We start from the raw sequence: 25605 nt of genomic DNA on the forward strand, positions 1-25605 counted from the left end.
TAGGGCCCTTAGCCATGGTTCAAGACAACCCTTAGGATGTTGGGAAGAGGCTCTGGTTGGTAATTCAAGCCCCAATGGCCAATAGCCTCGTAAACGAAACAAGGAAGCACAGCAGCTGCTGCTGTATTTTTTTTGACAGCCACTTTGGGCTTCGGTTCAGAGGCCGGTTTCGAGTACTTGGTTGGCATTTAGCCTATGGCGTTGGACTAGACAGTACCTCATTGAGTTATGAAGGTCATGTTTTTGGCCGTTTGTGATTTGGTTAAGTTTAGAGGTCGCACAAGAATTTACGGTGCAATGTGCCAAAGTGACTCTCGAAAGAGTGTTTCACAATTTTGGCCACCATTCACATCTTTTCGTGTACTACATCCTAGGGTCACGTTTTCCAGTATTTTGGGTGTATTTTAATCATGGCTAAATGATGGTTCAATGTCGGTTCAGGTTGGTACGAAGCCATAGTTGAATATTAAGTTTGTTGGGCATAATAGTCTCGTTTTTAGTTCGATTTTGAAGTGTTGGTCAAGTTAAGTTATTTGCATGTTTCTCATGTTAGAATTAGGTCGCAGCGAGCCTGGGAACGATCTAACCCATTTGGTTAAGACAGGATTATAATTATATTACGTGCATAAAAATATAAAATGTTTATTTTTGAGATATATGCGATATGTCTTGTGACCACCTCACGCTTATGGGATTCAGCTTATGGGATTATTACTTCACCCGGTGACTCAGGACCGGTTCATGTTCATGTATGGGTACGGATATCCGGTCCAAGGGCTGTGATGATCTCTATCGCCCAGTATACTGTGGTTTAGTCTGATCAGACGTGCATGTTATGTTATGTTATGTTATGGGCCACTTGCGTAGAACATTATCTCAACAGAAAATTATGATATGCTATTTTATGACAGGGCTCTATCGAGCAAACATTTTACGTACGATTATCAGTTATGCACGTATTTATTATTATTCATGACACGGTTTTCACGTTACGCTTTACGATACGATATTTTTATGTCACGTGAAATTTTATGATATATTTTACTTGTTATTCACGATATATGCATGCTGAGTCTTTAGACTCAATAGACTTGATTGTGGTAGTTACTGATGAGGTCGAGACTGAGGGCGGGGACTAGTGAACTAGCTTGGGTCGGCAGTAGTAGGAACCCGAGGACCTCATGCTTCAGTTTATTTATCATTTTATGCTCAAACTCATTTTATCACGAAGAAATATTTTAAGTTGTGATTTTGAAACAGTATTTACTTCCGCTGCTATTTTAACATTAAAACTTTTATCCGTTTATTTTATGAATGAGGCAAGTTATTTACTTTTAAAGAAAAATTTTAAATATTTCCGCAAATTTACAAGTACGAGATACGGGCCTCGACACTAAAACTTCATTCAGAACCAGGTATGGTGATGCAAACTTGGTTGATCGAGCCCCAAAGAAGGCATGTGATTCACTGGAGTTCCCCGAAGGACTTATAACGAGGGGACGTAGTAAGTAGTTTAAAGAAGAACTTCAAGGGCTCATGGAATGCTACCGAGAAGAGTCTACAATTGGGATGTTTAAATTAGAGAAGCTTGGAGAACATGACAACAATATTGGAAGTATTTGGAATGTCATTCAAGTGCCAAATGATCAAGAAGACAACATCTAGTGCGCACCAGCACAACAAAACGAGCAGCCGCGTGCACACCAACAGAACAGCGAACGCGACCGCGTGTAAAGTGGTGCAGCTGCATGCCCATGTGTACGCCAGCGCCGAAACAGGCGCCACCGCGCGCGAGGTACGGGCTGATACAGAAAAATGCGCGCAGCCGCGCGAGTTCATGCGCACCTCTGCGCGCTGCAACACAGATTTTTTATCTCAAACCTAGTTTTCGAATTCTTGCTTTGTTTTGGTTATATTATCATTGTAAAACACTAAGAACAAAAATAATTCAGAGTTTCATGAAAATATTTTTAGTTTTCTCTCAAATTTTCAAGGCTTTTGCTTTGTTCTTAAAAATCAAACTTATCAAAGATTTCATCTTTCTGGCGTTTGTCAATTGTTTTCGCACGGATTGTCAAAGACGAGTTCTTTGAAGGTTCGTCTCAAATTCGATTGTTTCTATCGTGAATAATTGATGCTAAGTTTCCATCGCTTAGAGGTGAATATCACAAAACCATTGCTTGTTTCAAAAGATCGGGACAACCCAACATTCTTTGTTCATCGAATCGAGAGCGTGACTCTATTTTTGAGTGCGTTTGCTTTTCGTGATTGAAGAATCGTATAATTTGGTATCAGAGCTTCTGGTTCCCTTTGATTCAAGTAAGTTTGTCGTTGTAATTTTCAGATCTTTTTAATCTTTCGTTTTGTTTTCAGATCTATGTTATCCTATTATTCTTAGTTTTCGTGTTATCTGTGTTTGTTTTCAAAATTCTATGATTTTTTTCGTAAAATTTTCCTGCAGAACATTCCTAGTGCAAAAAAAAAAAATTTCCGAAAATTGCCATTTTTTGGTTTTGTTATTTTGTTCTTTTCTCTCGTGGGAGCCATATTCAAGTGTCTCTCATAATAAAAAAAAATTCAATTTTCTTGGCTTTGCACAGTCTAAGTGAGATAGTTGCGAGTGTCCATAAGCTGAGTCTGTGTAAAGTCCAAAATTAAGACGACATAATCCAACTGCATGCAAATCTAAGAAATAATGGAAAATGAGTAATTAACTGATTTTAATTGCTATTTGATTATGTGACATACATGCTTACATGTTAAATATGATTTTATAATTATCATCATGCATAAAATTGCATTTTTAGGGATATTCAAGTTGCGATCGAGGAACGGAGACCGATGGCTGAAAAATAGAAAATGTTTTTATTAAATAATTGTTTTTAATTTTTTAAAATATGATTGTTGTTTTTTCTTATTTTTGAAAATAAGGGGTTTTGAGGTGATTTTATACGTCGGGACGTAAACTTTATCGGTATTGGTTTTTCAACTAAAATACGAGCTTTTTGGCAACCCGGCTAATAAATTCACAAATTTATTTAAACAAAAACATTGTTATTATTTTATTAAATCCTAATTAAGACTAATGGGCTTAATTTAAAGGCTTAATAGGCCTAAAGCCTAGTTAGTATTTTAATTAGTGTATTTAATGTATTTAAAATCTTAAAACCCTACAACTTGCAACATAAGTCATGGCCACACACCCCACATATTCTGAAAAACTCCCCCCACCACCCCCATACACGATACACACATACACAACTCAAGGTAGAAGGGTTTTCGAAGATTCAAAGGGATACAAGCCAAGGTTTCGATCCGTTCTTCATCGTCAACGTGAATTCGTGCGTATAAAACGCAAAGGCACGCCATACATCTCCTTTTCTTATCCATCATATCATATTATTGTTTGAATTATTGCATGCATGAAGAACATGAAATATCTTTCAGAATTTTCAGTATATGGCATGTACACATGAGGAAACATGATTTTTGAATCCAATAACTTGTGTATTGTTTGGTAAGGGGCTGCCATGGTCATAGGTAATGCACAGGTGATGTTTATACATGATATAGAGTCACACACACTCACCCTAAACACCACCAAAGTCGAAGAAAAAAAGGGGGCTAGCCAATAACAGAAACCGAAAGTTGCTGTCATGGAGTAGGGGCGATCGGGTTCCTTCTTGTGAAGGCTGGGGAGTCACGGCTTGGGGCCATGGCTTGGTCAGGGGATGGTTCAGTCGTAGGGAGGGTCCTAGCAAGGCTAGGGCTCGACCTAAGGGGCTTTGGAGGAGTCCTTGGCAGCAGACTCCCACCCGAGAATCTGTCCAGGAGGGGGCGCAGGGTTTGCGCTGCTTCCGGGGGTTCACGGCTCGGTCTGTGGTTCAAGGGCCGTGTTAAGGTGTTGCACTAGAGTCCTAGGAGGTTGCACGGGTGGTTGGTTCAAGGGCTGGGCTCGCTGGTAAGGGGTTGGGACGTAAATCGTAGAGTCCATGTATCATGAAACTCTCAGCCAGCTTAGGGGATTAGTGAGGGGCTCACGTTTTTGGGTTTTGGCTTGGTTTCTAAATGAATTAAGGTCAAGTAGGGTACTTTAGGATGTTGGTCAAGTTTTGGATCAACATGGTTCGGGGGTAACTCGTGAAAATCGAAAGTTGGCTCGGTGTCGAAGTTTAGGTGTCAAGTTAGGTCCTTTAACTAAGAAAAACTGAAAAACGGATCACGGGGGGTTGAGTCGGGGTTCATAAGGGCTAAAATAATATTAAAAGACTAAATTTTGAATTTAGGAATTTTATATTAAAGTTTTGGATTTTTCGGGATTAAAACACCGTCAAAACGATTAATAAAGGATTAATTTAAAAAGCCTAGTTTTAAGCTAAATAAAATTATGGCAATTTTAATTTAAGCTTAAATAATTATTTGGGACATGTTAGAGTCAATGAATTAAAGAGAAAGTCAAAGTCGAGGATTTTAAATCTAGGGGTAAAACGGTCTTTTTGCACCTTGGAAATTAGTGAACGTCATGGCAGTGCCCTGAATGCTGTTTTATGTGCTAATATGATTATTTTTATGGATGTTTGTGGAATTTTTATGTTAAAAGGATATTTTAAATATTTATGAGATTTTATATGATAAAATGATATTTTAAATGTTTAAGGAATTTTAGATGGTTATGATTTAATATGTAAAAATGTTATTTAACATGTTTTGAGGTTAAAATGTCATTTTAAATGTTTATGAAATGTTCATGATTATATTATGCTTTTTAAATGTCTATGGTATTTTTATGATTTAAGGTTGACACTTAAAAGACATATTGCATGCTTGGTTTCAAAAATAAAAATATATGTTATGCACGATTTTATAAAGTGATGAGAATGTAAAATGTTGAAGGAAGTGAAGTGATTGTGAGTAATTCACTAATATTGGAGATACCGTCATGTTTCTATTATTACGAATATGAGGATATGAGGATATGATGTTTGAGGTAAGAATGGGAATATCGTGATGGGAGAAGGCCCCAGAGGGAGCCCATTCATGGGAGAAGGCCCCAGAGGGAGCTCCGACGATCGTATTTCTATTCGATGAGGATAGGCCAGGGCCCAGTTGACCGGTGAGACTGTTGCTGGTGTCCCCCGCCGCCCAGTACTGCGGTTTCATGTAGATGGATCCATCGACTTTTGAGGTTTGAGGAAAGTCACAATTAACGATCTGAATTCAACAAAGGAAAAGGAAAAATGTTTATGATCATGAAAAATGTTTTATGTCATGTCATGTTGAGGAAAAAAAGGAAAAGCTTATGGTTTATGTGATGCATATCATGAAAATGTTTATGCTTAAAGTTGATGCATCATTTTGAAAATGTTTCTATTTAAAGTTCATGCATCATAAAAGGTTTACGAAAATTTTCCTGTTTGAAGTTTATGCATCTTCATGAAAACAATATTTTAAGTACAAATATTTTTCACTGTTATATGTTGACTGTATTACGTATTACTTGCTATAAAGATGATGGTGTGTTGAGTCTTTAGACTCGCTAGGTGTGATGGATGCAGGTGAGTTTGAGGGAGGTCTTGACGAGTGATTTGACTGGACTGAAGGTTCACACAATCCTAGGACCAGCGCTTCTAATTTTCCGCATTTACGATTATGACTTATGATTTATGCTAAAGATTTTAAGACTATTTGTTTATGATTTGAGAGATTTTTGAGAGGTTTAGTATGGGCTATACTTTTCAAATTTATTGCTTTTTAGGTTTGGTAAAACATGCAACGATTTCATTTTTATGACTATTTCACTTGATTTTTAAAATGCTAGTTGGATGATGTTTTATTTTAAAGGGTAAAATATTTTATAAAAATATTTTCATGAGGTTTATGTGTATGGCCGAAAATTGAGTGTTTATATAAAAAAAAATTTCTAGTAATTTTTAAGCAATAAAAAGGGCAGACGTTTCAGTCTGATTGATTTGATATACAAGTACAAAGATTGAGCACATCTTAGAGAGAACTATCAAATTCGAGCGAAAACACTTGAGTGCGAGAGTTATTTCTTTGGAGTGACCGGTGAGTATTTGCAATGAGGAAAAAAAATATAGAGAGGAGAGACGAGCGTATTTCTTTGGAGCGACCGTGAGAATTTGGGAGAGGAATATTTTATTTTATTTCTACTAACGTTTCTTGCAGGTACAATGTCCGAAAGAAAATTGGAAGAGGTAGGAGATGACACGAACCAAGGTCTGTCTCAGTTTCAAATGGAGGCGTAGTTCGGCCATTTTTCTAGGATGATGAGGGCCGAGCTGGAGCCTTTGCATGAGAAGTTGGATAGGATGGAGGGTAGTGCTAGTGGTAGTAGATCTAATAAAAATATGGATAGAGGCGAATATGAGGATGAGATGGATATGGGAGGCGACTATGAGAGCCAAAATGAGACTTGGGGTAGGAATAAGGGTGATAGAGGAATTGGGAGAGGAAGATGAGAAGCTTTACAGGGTAGGTACTATGAGGGTGGTAAGGAATTGGAAGTAGTCACGATTAGGGCAAATATTGAGGAGGATCGTGAGGCTACTATGGCTCGTTTTCTATGTGGTTTGACTAGGGAAATTGAGGACCAAGTGGAGCTTAGACACTACTTGGACATAGATGAGATGGTGCAAATGGTGATAAAGGTGGAGCAACAACTCAAGTGGAGGAGTTGGCCGCACCACTCAAATGGGGAATGCATCAACCACTTGGAGTTCCAACGTTGGCAAACGTGAAGATGGAAAAGTGGTGGCCAAACCAAAACTTGAAACTAAGCAAGAGACGCCTAAACAAGTAGTGCAAGGTAAATATGAAACTCCTCTTAATCGTTCTAGAGATATCAAATGTTTTAGGTGTCATGGAGTTGGCCATATTGCTATTCAATGTCCCAATAAAAGGGTGATGGTGTTGAATACCTATGGGAAGTATGAATCTCATAGTGAGGGAGATGATGGAGAGGATGAAGATGAGATGCCTGTGTTAGAGGATTCTGATGAGGGATATGGGGTAGTTGTAGGTGAGGCATTAGATACTAGGCGCATCATGAGTGCCCAAGTCAAGGAAGGGAAGACTAACCAAAGGAAAAAATTGTTCCATACTAGATGTTTTGTCAATGACAAGGAGTACAACCTTATTATAGATGGAGGGAGTTGTACCAATGTGGCTAGTTGTGAGATGGTGGAAAAGTTGAGCTTGCCTACCTCAAAACATCCTCAACCATATAGGCTACAGTGGTTGAATGACTGTGCTAAAGTGAAAGTAAATAAGCAGGTTTTAGTTTCATTTTCAATTGGAAAGTATATTGATGAGGTATTGTGTGATATTGTGCCAATGCATGCTTGTCATATTTTGTTGGGTAGAACGTGGCAGTATGATATGCGAGTGACACATGATGGGTTTAAGAATAGGTATTCTTTTGTTCTCAAGAAGGAACCCATTGTTTTACTTTCTTTGTCCCCGAAGAAAATAATGGAGGACCAACGAGAGAAGTAAAAAAGAGATGAGACCGAAAGAAAGAGTGAAAACAAAAGTGAGGTGTCCTTAGACAAAAAAGAAAAAGATATTGTCGAAAAAATGAGTGATCAAAAGAGCGAGATGACCATAGAGAGAAAAAAATAGAGGAAAGAAAATGAGAGGAAAGAGGCCAAGAAAAAAACGTATGTGGCCCAAAAAAGTGAGTTGAAGCAATTGATACACATACGTGAACCACTTGTGTTGATGCTTTACAAGGAGATTTTCCTTAACACAAGTGATATAGTCGGATCGCTTCCGAGCATTGTTGTTTCACTTTTGCAGGAGTTTGATGATATATCTCCGGAGGAGCTAGCTCAAGGAATACCACCATTGAGGGGGATTGAGCACCAAATTGATTTTGTTCCTGGAAGTGCATTGCCAAATCGTTCAACTTATAGAAGCAATCCGGAGGAGACTAAGAAACTTCAACGACAGGTAAGTGAGTTGTTAGATATGGTTTTGTGTGTGAGTCCATGTCTCCTTGTGCTGTACCTTTCTTATTAGTCCCTAAGAAAGATGGCTCATGGCAAATGTGTGTAGATTGTAGACCAATCAATAACATAACCATTAAATATAGGCATCCCATACCTAGATTACCTGATATGTTAGAAGAGCTGCATGGTGCATGTATTTTCAACAAGATTCATTTGAAGAGTGGCTATCACCAAACTAGAATGAGGGAAGGTTGTGGGAACCCGGATGCTAATTCATTCCTTAATCGTCTTTAGGAATAATTCAAACAATTATATAATAAACAGGGTCTAAATTTTTTTTTTAAAATACAAAGCGAAAACGTAATGTAATTCAATTCAGATTACATACTAAACATAAACATATAAATCTTTTATTATCTACAAGAATTCAACTAGGTTCAACTATATATCAGTGCTGAATCCTAAGTTGCTTCGAAGCCCGGATCTCCACGCTATCTAGTCCAGCCTCATTCTCTTCTTAACCCTGATCCTATCCCACCTGTTGCCATGCAGACATACAAACAAGACAACAGCCGGATAACTCCGGTGAGAATTACATTCTCAGTATAAATCATGTATACATGCGATCATATAAACCATATAAAAGCATATAACCGACATTCATAACCTATATCAAATACAGAAACATAAATCAAATATTCAGAGCATGCATCATAATTCGAAACATGTATCATATCAATAACCAATCATATTCTAAACATGTATCATAATCAGGAACATAAATCCATATCAATCTATGAATAAAAAGCAACATTAATCATTAAATCACAATCGGTGACTTTCAGACTTAGACTAGACTCGATCCTAGTCTAGGGATCCCGGTTTCCAGATGTGGTGTTCCTATATCGAATTCCGTAATAGAAAAATTTCCGATTCTATTTACTTGATATAACCAAATGTGGTGTTCCTATATCGAATTCCGTAATAGAAGAAATTCCGATTCTATTTACTCGATATAACCAAACATCCGGTGTCTTGACCTAACCGTCACAGACTTTGGCATTTTCATCAATATCCTATCTTGTGACATCGTGCAATGTGCCCGTGGCGATCCCGCCACTTTCAGGTACTTCTGTCACAAGATCACTCGTCTAATACCTGCTATCTATAATCAATAGCACAAGCATATCAAGTCAAATCATTGCAAATATCAATGCAATAAAATAAAGTATGTGATTTAGGGAAACTCGAGTCAAACCTCACTCGAGTTGTGCAATCCCAACTCAACATTAATTTATACCTTTATCTTCTCGCTCTGACGAAGACGAAGTCCTGAATTCAACTCTGTCCATTCTCAATATGGTAATAACAATACCGAACAGACACAATATCAATATGTAACTCAATTCAGAACCTGTTCTGATCAATACTCAAATCAACATACTATCTGATCAATGCCAATCGATATACAGTACAACAATACAATCCCAGTCAATCGTAAATCTGATCAATATCAATCTACTGAGGTTTCGACGGCTTAACAATACAATCTTGATAACCCTGTCAATCTCAACATCACAGATATAATATCACAACTCATAATCGATATTACTACAATCATAATCTTCAATAGTAACGGATTATAATCTCAAATCAGTACAATCTCGCAATACCGACAATACAATATCAGTATATACGAATCAACAACTCATCTGATCCAAGTCTGAATAATATCACTATACCCAGCGATTCAGTATAAATCAGATATCAATTACAACACTTCATAATCGATAACAACATAATTCTGATATCACATCGGTCTAATCACAATCAAATCAACTCTGAAAATTCATAACAATTGCATAATCAGTCTGTTCTTCGATCCGATTTCAATTATACGATGTCTACTATGTCAAGAACACTATATATCAATGATATTTGATTCTGGCAATGTCATAATTTCAAATCGTATCAAAACGTAATAAAACTTACGTCCAGTTGAAGCTCTTGTTGATAGAAATACAGTACTGAAGTCGGATTAAAAATCAGACGGGCGGATCTTTCGTAAATCACAAATCTACACGATAAAAGGCGTAAGGATATTTCTCGGAGCTTCTCGATTCCTTTTCCAACGTTCTGATGAAATTGAAACTTGTTATATCTATATATATATCCACGTTGCATGCTAAGATACGTGTCTTATTCTTAACCATTTCCAGGCGGCGCTCGGGCGGTTAATATTTACCGCTCGGGCGCGGAAGTTTCTGTCGAGATACTCAGCCGATCATCTCCTAGCGCTCGAGCGGTAATATTCTACCGCTCGGGCGCCAAACATTCTGTCCAAGAAGTAAAATTGGCGCTCGGGCAGTTCTTTTCTACCGCTCGGGCATGAGATGTTCGGTCCAAACTCTTGGCTTATAATGTAACAATGCCTTGCTTCTTCATTTGGGTTCCTATAACCTCAATTCTGTCAATTAATCAACGTCTGATTACAGCAATTAAATCTCGGGCATTACAAAGGTGATGAGTTGAAAACTGCTTTTAAAACCAAGTATGGGTTGTATGAGTGGATGGTAATGCCCTTTGGCTTAACTAACGTTCCTAGCACCTTTATGAGGCTAATGAACCATGTTTTGCGTGCACACATAAGAAAGTTTGTTATGGTTTATTTTGATGATATCCTAGTGTATAGCAACAATTTAGAAGAGCATGTTGAACACTTGAAACTTGTACTAATCACATTGCGAGATGAAGGTTTGTATGGTAATTTAAAGAAATTTGATTTTTGTACTAGCAAACTTGTTTTCCTTGGTTTTGTGGTAAGCTCACAGTGCATACGAGTTCATGAAGACATGGTAAGTTCTATTCGAGATTGGCCAATGCCTACTACTATTGGTCAACTTCGAAGCTTTCATGGTCTTGCAAGCTTCTATAGGAGGTTTGTTAATGATTTAGCACATTGGCAGCGCCGATGACGGCGGTGATAAAGAAGAACGTTCCATTCCATTGGGGCGAGGAATAAGAGAAGTCTTTTAGTATTATTATGAAAAGTTAATTAATGCTCATTTACTTGTTTTTCATGATTTTGCTAATACTTTTGAAATTGAATATGATGCTTCAGATGTAGGTATTGGCGGAGTTTTGATGCAAGGAGGACGGCCGCTGGCATACTTTAGTGAGAAGCTAAATGGAGCCGCATTGAACTATTCCACGTATGGCAAGGAGTTGTACGCGCTTATAAGGACTCTAGAGATGTGGCAAGTCTATTTGAGGCCTAAGGAGTTTGCGATTCATACGGATCATGAATCTCTAAAGCATCTTAAGGGGAAATAGAAGCTAAACAAGCGGCATGCCAATGTGGGTGGTGTTCATGGAGATTCCCCTACATAATCAAGTACAAACAAGGTAAGGAAAATGTAGTGGTCGATGCACTATCACGGAGGTACGTACTGATCTCTACCTTGGAGTCAAAAATTTTGGTGTTTGAGCATGTGAAAGAGTTGTATGCGATGGATGAGGATTTTAAGGAAGTATTGAAACATGTATGCATGGTCCACATGAAAATTTTTATTTGCATAATGGTTTCTTATTTAGAGAAGTTAGATTGTGCGTTCCTAAGTCATCAATTTGTGAATTACTTGTTTGGGAGGCACATGGGGTGGTTTGATGGGGTACTTTGGTGTGGCTAAAACTTTGAGTTGTTTGCATGAACATTTCCATTGGCCACATATGAAACGTGATTTTGAGCGTGTTTATGAAAAGTGCATAGCAAGTAGACAAGCTAAGTCTAGAACACAACCACGTGGATTGTATACACCACTTCCCGTCCCTAGTGAACCTTGGTTTGATATTTCTATGGATTTTGTTTTGGGCTTCCTAGGACTAAGAAGGGGAGGGATTCAATATTTGTTGTTGTTGATAGATTTTCTAAGATGAAACATTTTATTGCTTGTCATAAAACTGATGATCCATCTAACATTACGGACTTGTTCTTTAGAGAAGTCATTAGGTTGCATGGTATGCCTAGGACTATCGTGTCTGATCCTGATGTTAAATTTATGAGTATCTTTTGGAAGATGTTGTGGGCTAAACTTGACACAAAATTGTTCTTTTCTACTACGTGTCATCCTCAAACGGATGGACAAACTGAAATTATTAATACAACTTTAGGAACACTTTTGCGTGCTATACTAAAAAAGAAGTTGAAAATTTGGGAAGAATTCTTGTCATTTATTGAGTTTTCTTATAATCGTAATATGCATTCTACTACAAAATATTCACTATTTGAGATTGTTTATGTTTTTAACCCTTTAACTCCTTTGGATTTGATGTCTTTGCCTATGAGTGAAAGGTTGTACAAGGATGGCAAGAGGAAGGCTGAATTTGTTAAGAGTGCATGAGAAGGTCAAGGCCAACATCGAGAAGAACTTACAATACATGAAGCAAGCAAACAAGGGGAAGAAGAAATTGGTGTTAGAAAAGGGAGATTGGGTGTGGTTGCACTTAAGGAAGGAAAGATTTCCAAAGAACAGGCGTTCGAAGCTCCTACCTAAGGGTGATGGAACATTTCAAGTGCTTGAAAGGATCAACGACAATGCCTACAAATTAGACTTACCAGGTTAGTACAACGTCAGTTCCACTTTTAATGTTAGTGATCTTTCGTTGTTTGATGTAGGAGATGATCAAGATTTGAGGACAAATCCTTTTCAAGAAGGGTAGGATGATTCGAACGTGGTTGATCGAGCCCCAAAGAAGGCATGGGATTCACTGCAGTTGCCTGAACGACCTATAACGAGGGGACGTAGTAAGAAGTTTAAAGAAGCACTTCAAGGGCTCATGGAATGCTATCAAGAAGAGTCTACAAATGGGATGTTCAAATTAGAGAAGTTTGGAGAACATGGCAACAATATTGGAAGTCTTTGGAATGTCATTCAAGTGCCAAATGATCAAGAAGACAGCAGTTGGCGCGTACCCGCGCAACAAAACGCGCAGCCGCATGCACACCAACAGAACAGCGCACGCGACCAGCGCGTAAAGTGGCACAGCTGCTCGCCCATGCGCGCGCCAGCGCCGAAACAGGCGTCACCGCGCGCAAGCTACCTGCCGAGACAGAATGATGCGCGCAACCGCGTGAGTTCATGCGCACCTACGCGCACCGCAACACAGATTTTTTTATCGCAAACCTAGTTTTCAAATCATTGCTTTGTTTTTGTTATATTATCGTTGTAAAACACTATGAACAAAATTAATTCAGAGTTTTATAAAATATTTTGAGTTTTCTCTCAAATTTTCAAGGCTTTTGCTTTGTTCTTAAAAATCTAACTTATCAAAGATTTCATCTTTGTGGCGTTTGTCAATTGTTTTCGCACGAATTGTCAAAGATGAGTTCTTTGAATTTTCGTCTGAAATTCGATTGTTTCTATCGTGAATATTTGTTGCTAAGTTTCTATCGCTTAGAGGTGAATATCACAAAACCGTTGCTTGTTTCAAAAGATCGAGACAACCCAACGTTCTTTTTCATCAAATCGAGGGTGTGACTTTATTTTTGAGTGCGTTTGCTTTTCATGATTGAAGAATCGTATCATTTGGCCATTATGAGTTCTTAGTCATGTCATTTGGGTTGACGAACGCTCCCTCGGTCTTCATGGATCTAATGAACCGGGTCTTTAAGCAATATCTAGATAGCTTCGTTTTCGTTTTCATTGACGATATCTTGATTTATTCCAAGACTCAGGAACTTCATGCCGAGCATCTCAGAACTGTATTGCAGTTATTGAGGGAAAAATAGTTTTACGAAAAGTTGAAAAAGTGTGAATTCTGGTTATAGCAAGTATAATTTCTGGGCCATATCGTTTCGAGAGACGGCATTGCAGTGGATCCCATGAAGATTGAAGCGATTAAACAATGGCCTATTCCTACGATAGTCTCCGAGGTCCGTAGTTTTCTTGGTTTTTCAGGTTATTATCGACGTTTTATTGAAAATTTATCCAAAATATCGTTGCCGTTAACCAATCTGACGAGGAAAGCGGTGAAGTTTGAGTTGACAAACGAATGCCAACACGGATTTCAAGTGTTGAAAGACCTGTTGACATCAGCCCTATCCTAGCACTTCCGTGCAGAACTGAAGATTTTATTTTATACACTGATGCATCAAAGATGGGACTTGGAGCTATACTGATTCAGTGTGGGAAAGTAATCGCTTATGCTTCTCGTCAATTGAAAGACTATGAGAAGAATTATCCCACCCACGATCTTGAATTGGCGGCTGTGGCCTTCGTATTGAAAATATGGAGGCATTATCTTTATGGCGAGAAATGTGAAGTTTTCATAGACCACAAGATCTTGAAATATTTATTCTCACAGAAGGAACTCAATATGTGGCAGAGGAGGTAGTTAGAAATTGTTAAAGATTATGATGTGACCATAAGCTAGGTAAAGCAAACGTCGTTGCAGATGCTTTGAGCCGCAAGTCAGTTTCTTCTTTGAGCTCATTGATTCAGAAGCCGTTGTTATTGGATATTCAGAGGAGCAAGATATCTATAGTAGTGTAAGGGAACATCGCTAGACTTTCATCTTTGGTTATTCGACCTACGTTGACAGATTGGATACGACGGGAGAAGCCTAATGAAAATCAGTTGATGGAATTGCGATACAAAGCCGATGATAAAGGAAATACATAGTTTACGATGAACACTGATGATTGGTTAACGTTGAGAGGTCGGATATGTGTTCCCAGTGGTAATGATATTCGCCGGGATGTTTTGATAGAAGCTCATACCGCGCCATACTCGATACATCCAGGTACAACCAAAATGTACCAGGATCTTCGATGTCGATTCTGTGGCCAGGTATGAAAAGTGATATTGCAAAGTTTATATCTGAATGTCTATCATGTCAGCAGGTAAAGATTGAGAATCAAAGACCTGCAGGAACTTTGCAATCTCTCACAATACCTCAGTGGAAGTGGAAACACATCACCATGGACTTTGTAACGGGACTTCCAAGAACACCAAAGGGTTACAACTCCATCTGGGTGATTGTTGACAGGTTAACTAAGTCGGCTCATTTTCTTCCGGTCAAGACGACATTTACAATGAACCAGTATGCTGAAGTCTATGTAGCTGAGATTGTGAGACTTCATGGTATCCCTGTGTCAATTGTATCTGATCGTGACCCAAGGTTTATTTCTGAATTTTGGAAGAGCTTGCACAGAGCCTTGGGCACCAGATTGACTTTTAGCACAACATATCATCCTCAGAGTCATGGGCAGTCAGAGAGGGTGATTCAGATTCTTGAAAATATGCTACGAGCTTGCACGATTGATTTTCCTGGTAGCTGGGATTCTAAATTGCCACTTGTGGAATTTACGTATAACAATAGTTATTAGGCGACGATTGGCATGGCACCATACAAGGCATTGTACGACATGAAATGTAGGTTACTGTTGAACTGCGATGTAGTCGGTGAAACAAATATGTTAGGACCAGAATTGGTCCAACAGATAGCTGATGTGATTGCTTTAATCCAGGACAGAATGAAGACGACCCAATCTAGACAGAAAATTTATGCGATATCCGAAGAAGGCTTTTGGAGTTTGAAGTTAGAGATCACGTATTTTTCAAAATTGCTCCTCTCAAAGGCATTATGAGATTTGGAAGGAAAGGAAAGCTGAGCCCAAGATTTATCGGCCCATTTTAAATTCTGGACAGATTGGAGAAAGAGCATATCGTCTAGCATTACCTCCGGACTTGGATAGAGTCCACAATGTATTTCACGTCTCAATGCTCAGGAGATACATCTCGAACCCTTCCCATATTTTCAAACATGAACCGTTGGATCTGATGCCGAACTTGACTGATAAAGAAGTATCGATACAGATTTTAGATCGCAAGGTTAAAATACTGAGGAATAAGGAGATCGACATTATCCAGATTCTTTGGCGTAATCAGTTGGTTGAAAAAGCAACGTGGGAGCCAGAGGAGGAAATGAAGCATCCATATCCTTAGTTATTCGCACGATAATGGCAATTTTGGGGACGAAATTTCTTAAGGAAGGGGGAATTGTAACGCCCATACATTCGTATGCATATGATGTAAGGTAATGATTATGATTAAGTATGTTCATTATTCCTTTTATGGTTTATTATGATGATCGTTTGGGATATATGATGTAATGGTGATGGTTTATGGCTTCAAGTTTTGATATGAATGGTAATGAATGATATAGAATGAATAGAGAATGGATGGGTAGATAGAAAGTTGATCTTGATTCAAATAGGTAATGGAAATGCAATAACGGAATGAAAACTGTGGCAGTAGTTGTGGTTTTTGGCTTAGTGATTAGTATATTGATCTAAACGATTTGAGGCTACTTCCATTAGAAAGATACAATATAAGGCTATAACTTTCATGCCCTGAGTTTTGTTCAAATCATTAGCGAAAACGAGCCAAAAGTGGCCCAAAGCGTATCATGCGTTTCTTCGTTTCTACAATGACACATGTTGGGAAAATGCACATAAAATTTTACTCAGACCTTCCATGACATGAAACCAATGGAGATACAAGACAATACATAGAGCAACATCTTTCATGTTTACCACTTTTTTAATTATGAAGGGAAGAGGCGTTTTGGAAGCGATCTTTATTGTAGCTGTGCGCAGAGCGCACCCGAGCGGTAAGATTTGACCGCCCGAGCGCGGATCGTTCTGGATTTTTTGTTTTGGACAATAATGTCCACGCCAGGGCGGTAAAATGTGACTACCCGAGCATCCAGCACAGTGTAAAAATGTGTTTTGGGTATTTTTAGGCATAAAATCGAAGGAGACTCATTATTTCCTCATTTTCCTTCTCTTCCTTTCTCTTCTCTATCGATTTCGTAACGTACCGAACTTTTAAACTATTTAAAATTTACAAAAAATATAAATTTTATTAAATAAATAATAATCTTTCAAATTACGATCAAGATAAATTTCTCATCTAAAAATATTTGAAGTAAAACAATTACAAACAAAGTTTGCAAAAAGGTAATCGTTTAAACATCATAAACAATATCATGGAAATCAGAGTTTTTAAAGCATGCCTAAAGTTCTTAAAATCATAGGCGCTCCTCGAGTTTATCCTCCTGCACAGACCGAGCCGGCTCATTGGTCTCTACCCCTTGTCTCCTCATACTCATACTCACCTGCATCGATCAAGTCTAGTGAGTCTAAAGACTCAACCTGTATAAAATTGAAGTAACAAGTAATATATAATAAAACCACATGCATTTTAAAGTAGAGCGTACATACTGAAACTTGAACGTGCTTGGGTAAACGTAGACGTGCCAACATATCGTAAAACTTTTCATAAACATGGTTGCATCATACATACTTGGACATACATAAACATCATCATTTGGTTTAGAGATATGTTTCAAAGCAAGTGACCCATACATAAATGCGCCTGATCAGACTAAACCACAGTACTGGACTGGCAGGGATGTCCACTACCACATACATGAGATCCCCAGTCATCCTTTACCAGGTGGATTGGTCCCTGGTCATGCTTTACCACTTTCCAATCCTAATCTAAACCCAATCATGCTTTACCGGCGTGGAGAGGTCTCCAGCCACGTTCACCAACCTCCAAACCAGTTCATAATTGGTCACAAGACATTTAGCTTACCTCAAAACATAAAAAAATTTCTTTTGCACGTCGAACATACTTACATGGCGTTGAGGGATTCGTTGGATCTTGTTTGGGGTCACTGCTGCACATACTAACATGATTTCAAGCACTTAATTCCCATAACTTAGACATAATAGTCGTGCTTACCACCCGAAGTAACAATTGACTTATGACGTTCTAAAACACTCGGGACTTGACCTCGTTCAATCAATATACTAACCCATGACTCGAACCCCGAATAATCTTGACATAGAGTAAGAAATGTCCCAAGTAATGGAAGACACAGACCTCGCTTAAACCATAGTCCAACGTTCCCCAATCAAACTTCGTAACATCTAAACTAACTTTTAGTATGCTAGGACATAATGACGTAATAGTACCCAAAGGAAACAATAGCACCTAAATTCGAAGCCCGAAAAACCCAGAACCAGCGCCTAGGCACTGCAGTGCAGCGCTGCAACGCCTAGGCGCTACTCTGTAGCGCTGCGTTGCTGCCTAGTGCGAATCTACAACGCTGCGGTGCCGCTGGTGCAACGCTGTGGCCTAGTCCTGCGCGATTTCAACCCCAAAAAGCCATCTTCTACCCATTCCCTTCCCTATGCCTTCGAATGTCACCAAACCCATACCGAATCAAATCGAAACACGACTGATCACACCACATGACACCACCTACGCAGCAAGGAACAACCGATAATTCTCAACAAAGCCTGCAACAAACAATTCTCAAGAACACATCAAAAACATGTTTTCATAAAATCACAGTTTGTGTAGTACCACAAAAACGATCATAACTCACTCGTTTTTTGTCCAAAAATTACGAATTTACTGTCAAATCGAAGATATCAAAAAGTACTACGTTTTATATGTTGAATTTTTTTTACAAAAAGTCGACTAAAAATTCACAGTACTCGAAATAACTGTAATATCCGGTTTTGAGATCTAAAATCGTTTCAAATTCAATCCAACCAATTTTGCTCAAACTCTTACATAACATACATGAATTTTTATACATAATAAACAACAAAACACAAACTATGACGAGATTGATGCAAAAACGAAAGAATATACATGTCTTGATCTTTAAAACTCTTGAAACAACGATACCGAAGCGGGAAGGATGGGAGGGTCGATCGGGACGAAAAGAGGCATGATTTTCTTGAAGAAACCAACGTGAATCTACATAACTTTGACAAGGGAAAGTGGCTGCTGCTGAAAGCACTAAGAACCCTAGTTTTTCTCTCAAGCAAATGAAATGGAAGCCAAGGAAAAATGTGTGTGTGTGTCGTGTAGGGGTGTGTGTGTGTGAAAATGTATGTGTTTGTGTTTTAATATAATTAAGGGTATAAAATTTCTTAATTAATAATTAACAATATAATTAAATGTTAACCACTTCTAACTTTAATAAAATCCTCTAATTTGGAATAAAGTGCACAAATGATAAATCCTTAAAAGTTTAAAAATCGTAAAATCACCTAATAGTTAAATTAGGCTTTAAAAATGCTAAAAACAAAATAAATCATTTAAAAATAAAACTTTCTTGACTTGGAATAAAATGCCACATTTTACAAATCGCCCAAATCACCGTCGATCTCATTTCCTTGATCTCGCATCGAATAATCACTTGAAACATTAAACTCATGAAAACATTATAACGTGCATCACATAAACATAAATAATTTAAAATATTTCAAATTCATAGATCATGCATCGCTAAAATCTAAATAAACTTAAATAAATAATTATAACAATTTAAATAAATGCATGGGTTTTACGTGTACTGATTTTTGGGCTCTACAGAGTTAAGGCTAGGGTTATTCATCATCTTCTTATCCTCTCATTAAATCAAGAAATTAATCTTCAATCCGGAGTTGAAACTTCACCTTTTTAGTGAAAGGAGCAAAGGTAAGTGGTTTTTCTTCGCGTTCTTGAGTTATTGATAGATGGTGAAGTTGGGAGATGATTGTTGTGATTGATGTATTGGATTAAATGATCATTTAAGGTTATTATTTGGGTGTTGATGGTTAGTTATTGGGTTTATTGTTGTAGGATCATCATCAAGGTTTAGGAAACCAATTGCTCCAAGTGTTGTAAGTGGAATCATTTTCTTAAATGCATCACATGATCCTACATGTATGTGTTTTGATGATTTTATGACGTTAACTCCTTTAAATTTCTATTCATGATATATATATGTAAATATGTGTATATGGTAGTGCAATTATATGCATTTTTGAATGGAAGGAGTTAAACTTTAAATGATGCCTTTAATGTGTTCGATAAAATGCTTGAATGAAGTTTTATATCATTGAATGGTTGAATTAATAGTGATAGTATCGGTGTTGCCTCTGGCAATTCTAAATCCGCAATGTAATTGGCCAAATAATGATGAAAACATGTGCTTTCTTATAAGATGTATTTTATGCAGAGGTACATGTCCTTCCTATAAGATTTATTTTTACGAAGAGGGTTAGCCATGAATGAACTATCTTATAAAAACTATAAATTTTTCAGTTAATCAATGAAAATGAATATCATCCCTATGTATTGTTGTATTATGATTCTTGACGGATGATATTAAATGATATTTCGATGTTTATGAAATGGGGAGGATAATATATCAACAAAATGAAATTGAGGCTACATTTTATGTTTTACAATAAAATGATATATATGTATATTGTTAGTATTGATTCCATTTGCCGAGTTTTATACTCATTCCAGTTATGTTCGTGTGATGCAGGCACAGGTAAGAAGAACTGATCATCCCTGAGTTGTCGAGGCGAGAGAAGAGCATATGCCAAACTTTGGAGATTTCGATTGCATGCTATTTTTGATGTGTTAAGCTTTTGGTTATTTTGAGAAACATTGAAAATCGTGTTTTGGTATTTGAATGTGTAGATACTATATTAACTGGTATCCGATGTATATGAAAATCTTTTGCATGTGTTTTATGTGTTGCTTGAGGCAGGTGGCATGTCCTAATTGCGGGGAGATGCTGCCTAAATTTTTTTAAAATTACACCTTTTTCTAAAAATTATATTTAAAATCTTCCGCACTAATTATGCATTTTAGTCACGAGTGTACACCCTACCTCCACAAGAACTTGGACATCTTATTTTATAGCTTCTGCATATGTATTACGATAAATTTTATGTCATGGTTTGAAACGACGTTTATGATTATATGTATAAAGATACGGGGTATGTTTGTATATGAAAATATGCTTATATATATGCATCGATATTGTTGCTCTAGTTTTGGCTTTTCCAAAATGTGGGGACATCATGCCAGCCTTTTTATAAACCATCAAATTGATACTATTATTTGAATTATTTCATAATAAAAGATATCATCAAACCCTATTTTGATTACAAGTATAGAAGAAGGGTGTTACAGTGTTAATCACTTGAGACTTGTGATAATCACACTAAGTGCTGAAAATTTATATGCTAACTTAAAGAAATGTGATTTTTGTACAAGCAAACTTGTCTTTCTTGGATTTGTGGTAAGCTCACAGGGGATACAAGTGGATGAAGACAAGGTAAGTGCTATTCAAGATTGGCCAACACCTACTATGTTGGTCAAGTCCGGTGCTTTCATGGCCCTTCAAGCTTTTATAGGAGAGTTGTAAAGGATTTTAGCACACTGGCAGCACCGATGATGGCGGTGATAAAGAAAACGTTCCATTCCATTGGGGCGAGGAGCAAAAGAAGTCCTTTAATATTATTAAGCAAAAATTAATTAATGCTCCTTTACTTGTTTTGCTTGACTTTGGTAATACTTCTGAAATTGAATGTGATGCTTCAAGTGTAGGTATTGTTGGAGTTTTTATGCAAGGAGGACAACCGGTTGCGTACCTTAGTGAGAAGTTCAATGAAGTAGCACTGAACTACCCGACGTATGACAAGGGTTCTACGCGCTTGTGAGGACTCTTGAAATGTGGCAACACTACTTAAGGCCTAAGGAATTTGTGATTCATACGGATTATGAATCCTTAAAGCATCTTAAGGGGCAACAAAAGTTGAACAAGAGACTTGCCAAGTGGGTGGCATTTGTGGAGATATTCCCCCACATGATCAAATATAAGCAAGGTAAGGAAAACGTAGTGGCTGACGTGTTATCACGAAGGTACATACTATTCTCTACTTTGGAATCCAAAATTTTGGGGTTCGAGCATGTCAAGGAGTTATATGTTTGAAACATGTACGCAAGGTAAGGAAAACGTAGTGGCTGAGCATGTGTTTGAAACATGTTCGCATGGTCCACATGACAAATTCTATTTGCATAATGGTTTCTGATTTAGAGAAGATAGGTTGTGCATCCTTAAATCATCCATTCGTAAATTACTTGTTAGGGAGGCACATAGGGGTGGTTTGATGGGACACTTTGGTGTGGCAAAAACTTTGAATGCTTTACATGAACATTTCTATTGGCCACATATGAAGTGTGATGTTGAACGAGTGTGTGATAAGTGCATAACTTGTAGGCAAGCTAAGTCTAGGACACAACCGCATGGATTGTATAATCCGCTTCCTGTTCCTAGTGAGCCTTGGATTGACATATTTATGGATTTTGTTTTGGGATTGCCTAGGACTAAGAAGGGGAGAGATTCAATATTTTTTGTTTTTGATAGATTCTCTAAAATGGAACATTTTATTGCTTTACATTAACTGATGATGCATCTAACACTGCGGATTTGTTCTTTAGAGAAGTCGTTAGGTTGCATAGTATGCCTAGGACTATCGTGTTTGATCGTGATGTTAAATTTTTGAGTTACTTTTGGAAAAACTTTGTGGTCTAAACTTTGCACAAAACTATTGTTTTCTGCTGCGTGTCATTCTCAAACGGATGGACAAACTTAAGTTGTTAACATAACTTTAGGAACACTTTTGGTTCTATTCTTAAAAAGAACTTAAAGAATTGAGAAAAATGTTTACCATTTGTTGAGTTTGCTTATAATCTTAGTGTGCATTCTACTACAAATTATTCGCCATTTGAAATTTTGCATGGTTTTAATCCTTTGACTCCGTTGGATTTGATGTCTTTACTTGTGAGGGAAAGGTTAAACATAGATGACTAAAAGAAGGCTGAATTTGTTAGGGGTTTGCATGAAAAGGCCAAAGCAAACATTGAGAAGAAAAATGAACAATATTCCAAGCAAGCCAACAAGGGGAAGAAAAAGGTGGTATTTGAGAAGGGTGATTGGGTTTGGCTACACTTGCGGAAGGAAAGGCTCCTCGAGAAGAGACGTTTGAAGCTGCTACCTAGGGGTGATAGACCAAGTCCTTGAAAGGATCAATGACAATGCCTACAAACTCAATCTACCAGGTGAGTATAACGTGAGTTATACTTTTAATGTTAGTGATCTTTTGTTGTTTGATGTAGGTGATGAACAAGATTTGAGGAAAAATCATTTTCAAGAAGGGGAGGATGATGCGATCATGGTAGGCCAAGCTCCAAGGAAGGCATGAGATCCTTTACAGTTGCCGAAGGGACCAATCACGAGGGGACAACTGAAAAGCTTCAAGGAAGCATTACACGGATTTATGAGCAATCAAGAAGGGCTTACAAGCAAGGTGCAAAGTGCCAAAGGGTTCGTGGTGCATGGGAGTAAGTTTGAGAGTCATTGGAACATTATTCAAGGGACAAATGATGAGGAGTCCAAAAGCAGAGGTGTGCAATCGGCTAAATCTTACTGCCCGAGCACCACATTTACTGTCCAAGGAAGACTTCTAGAATGCCCTGCGCTCGAGCGGTAAGATCTTACCGCCCGAGCTCCAAAAGTCCAGAAGACCTGGCGATCGAGAGTTCAAATCCTACCGCCCGCGCGCCGCCTTGCTGCGAGGAAATCTTTAGTTTAGAGTTTTAATTATTTTGGTAATTATATTTGATATCTTTGAGTATGTAAACAACATATACACAAAATTTGGCACACTTTTAGATTATTATTGATTGAATTAACCTTGCTCTTGAGTTTTCTCTCAAACAACAACGAAAAGCTTCTTGTTTTATATCAAAAATCAAACTTATCAAAGTTTATGCTTTGTGGCGTTTGTCGATCGTTCTTACGCGGATTGTCAAAAGCGAGTTCTTTGAAGGTTCGTTTGAGTGTCTATTTTTTTCTTGTGATTATTTGTTGCTAAGCTTTTCATAGTTTAGAGGTGAATATCACGCAATACATTATTGAATTGAGGGCGCGATTCCAATTAATCGTGTTTACTTTTCCTTCGTACAAGGATTCATATCATAGAGTTTGTATTTGATTGTCACCAATACTCTGAACAAAATAAGCTTTGGTTGGTGGTTGTTGAATTTCTAGACCACGCTCTCATTTGGTGGGATAAACTAGTGACCACTAGGAGGAGGTATTATGATAGACTCATTGAGACTTGGGATGAGATGAAAAGGGTCATTAGTAAGAGGTTTGTGCCAATCACCACTATAGGGAGATGTTTAAGTGGCTATAAACTTTGAGACAAGGAGTAAAGTGTGTCGAGGACTACTATAAAGAGTTGGGAGTAGTCTTGATTAAGGCAAATATAGAGAAGGATAGTGAGGCGAAGACAACACGTTTCTTTTGTGGTTTGAACAGGGATATTCAAGACCAAGTGGCTCGAGCTTAGTCACTACTTGGATCTAGACGGGATAGTGCAAATGCCCATAAAGGTGGAGCAATAAATTAAGATGCGAGGAATTGGCCTCACCAATCAAACTGGGAATTAAAAATTTCGTCCAAATATGTTTAAATACTCAAAAAGATATCAAATCTAGTTATAAAACTAATTAGGATTCTTAACAAGGATACTAGGATTTTCTCACAGCTTGGGAGCGTTCGTGCGGTAGGATTTGACCGCTCAAGCACCGAGTATTCAAGCCTTTTGCTCTCGGACGGTAATATTTTGCCAGTCGGGCACGGGGCATTCTAGAAATCCTTCATCTTGAACAATAAGTGTGGCGCTTGGGCCGATATGAATCCTTGTACGAACGAAAAGCAAACACGATTAATCGAACCGCTCCCTAAATTCAATAACATTAAAAGGATTCGTGTTGTGTTGTCCTGACCTCTTGAATCAAGTATTGCATGATATTCACCTCTAAATTATGAAAAGCTTAGCAACAAATAATCAAAAGAAAACAATCGACACACGAACGAACCTTCAAAGAACTCGTCTTTGACAATCCGCGTAAGAACGATCGACAAACGCCACAAAGTATAAATTTTGATAAGTTTGATTTTGAACAAAGCAAAAGCTTTAATTGTTTGAGAGAAAACTCAAGAACAATGTATTCTGTCAATGAATAATCTTAATTGTGTTCAAAAATTCGTCCAAAAAATATGTTTATATATTCAAAAGATATCAATATCTTGTTGCCAAAATAAGTAGGACTCTAATCAAGGAAACAAAGATTTTTCTCGCAGAAGGCCGCGCTCGAACATTAGGATCTTACCGCTCGAGCGCCAAGGGTTCTGGACATTTGGAGCTCGGGCGATAAGATTTGACCGCTCGAGCGCAAGGTGTTCCAGAAATTTTCTTCTTGGACAGTAAGTTTGGCGCTCGGGCGGTAAGATTTGGCCGCTCAGGCGCCGAAGCTTCTGGACTCCACATCATTTAACACTTCAATAATGTTCCTATGACTCCCAAACTTACTCCAATGCATCACGAACCCTTCGACACTTTGTACCTCGATTGTAAGCCTTTCTTGATTGCTCATAAGCCATGCAATGCTTCCTTGAATTTCTTCAGGCGTCCTCTCGTGATTGGTCCCTCCGGCAACTCTAAAGGATCTCATGCTTTCCTTGGAGCTAGACCATCCATGTTCGCATCACTGGCGGTAAGATTTTGCCGCTCGGGCGCCGCTGCTTCTGGACTCCTCATCATTTGTCACTTCATTTACGATATCCTTATTTACTCGAAGATCCATCAGGAGCACAGTCAACATTTGGGTACAGTTTTGAATGTCTAGCATAG

General features: G+C 38.0%; 1 protein-coding gene across 1 annotated transcript; it reads left to right on the top strand.

The window, feature by feature from the left end:
- The first annotated feature begins 14656 nt into the window (after window positions 1-14656).
- LOC142532287 (uncharacterized) lies at window positions 14657-15976 on the top strand. The gene is made up of 3 exons (XM_075638608.1): window positions 14657-14818; window positions 14872-15017; window positions 15610-15976. The coding sequence occupies exons 1-3, from the start codon at window positions 14657-14659 to the stop codon at window positions 15974-15976; spliced, it is 675 nt and encodes a 224-aa protein (XP_075494723.1).
- The last annotated feature ends 9629 nt before the right edge of the window (window positions 15977-25605 follow it).

Source organism: Primulina tabacum, chromosome 18 (genome assembly GCF_025594145.1).
Source record: "Primulina tabacum isolate GXHZ01 chromosome 18, ASM2559414v2, whole genome shotgun sequence".
Taxonomy (NCBI): Eukaryota; Viridiplantae; Streptophyta; class Magnoliopsida; order Lamiales; family Gesneriaceae; genus Primulina; species Primulina tabacum.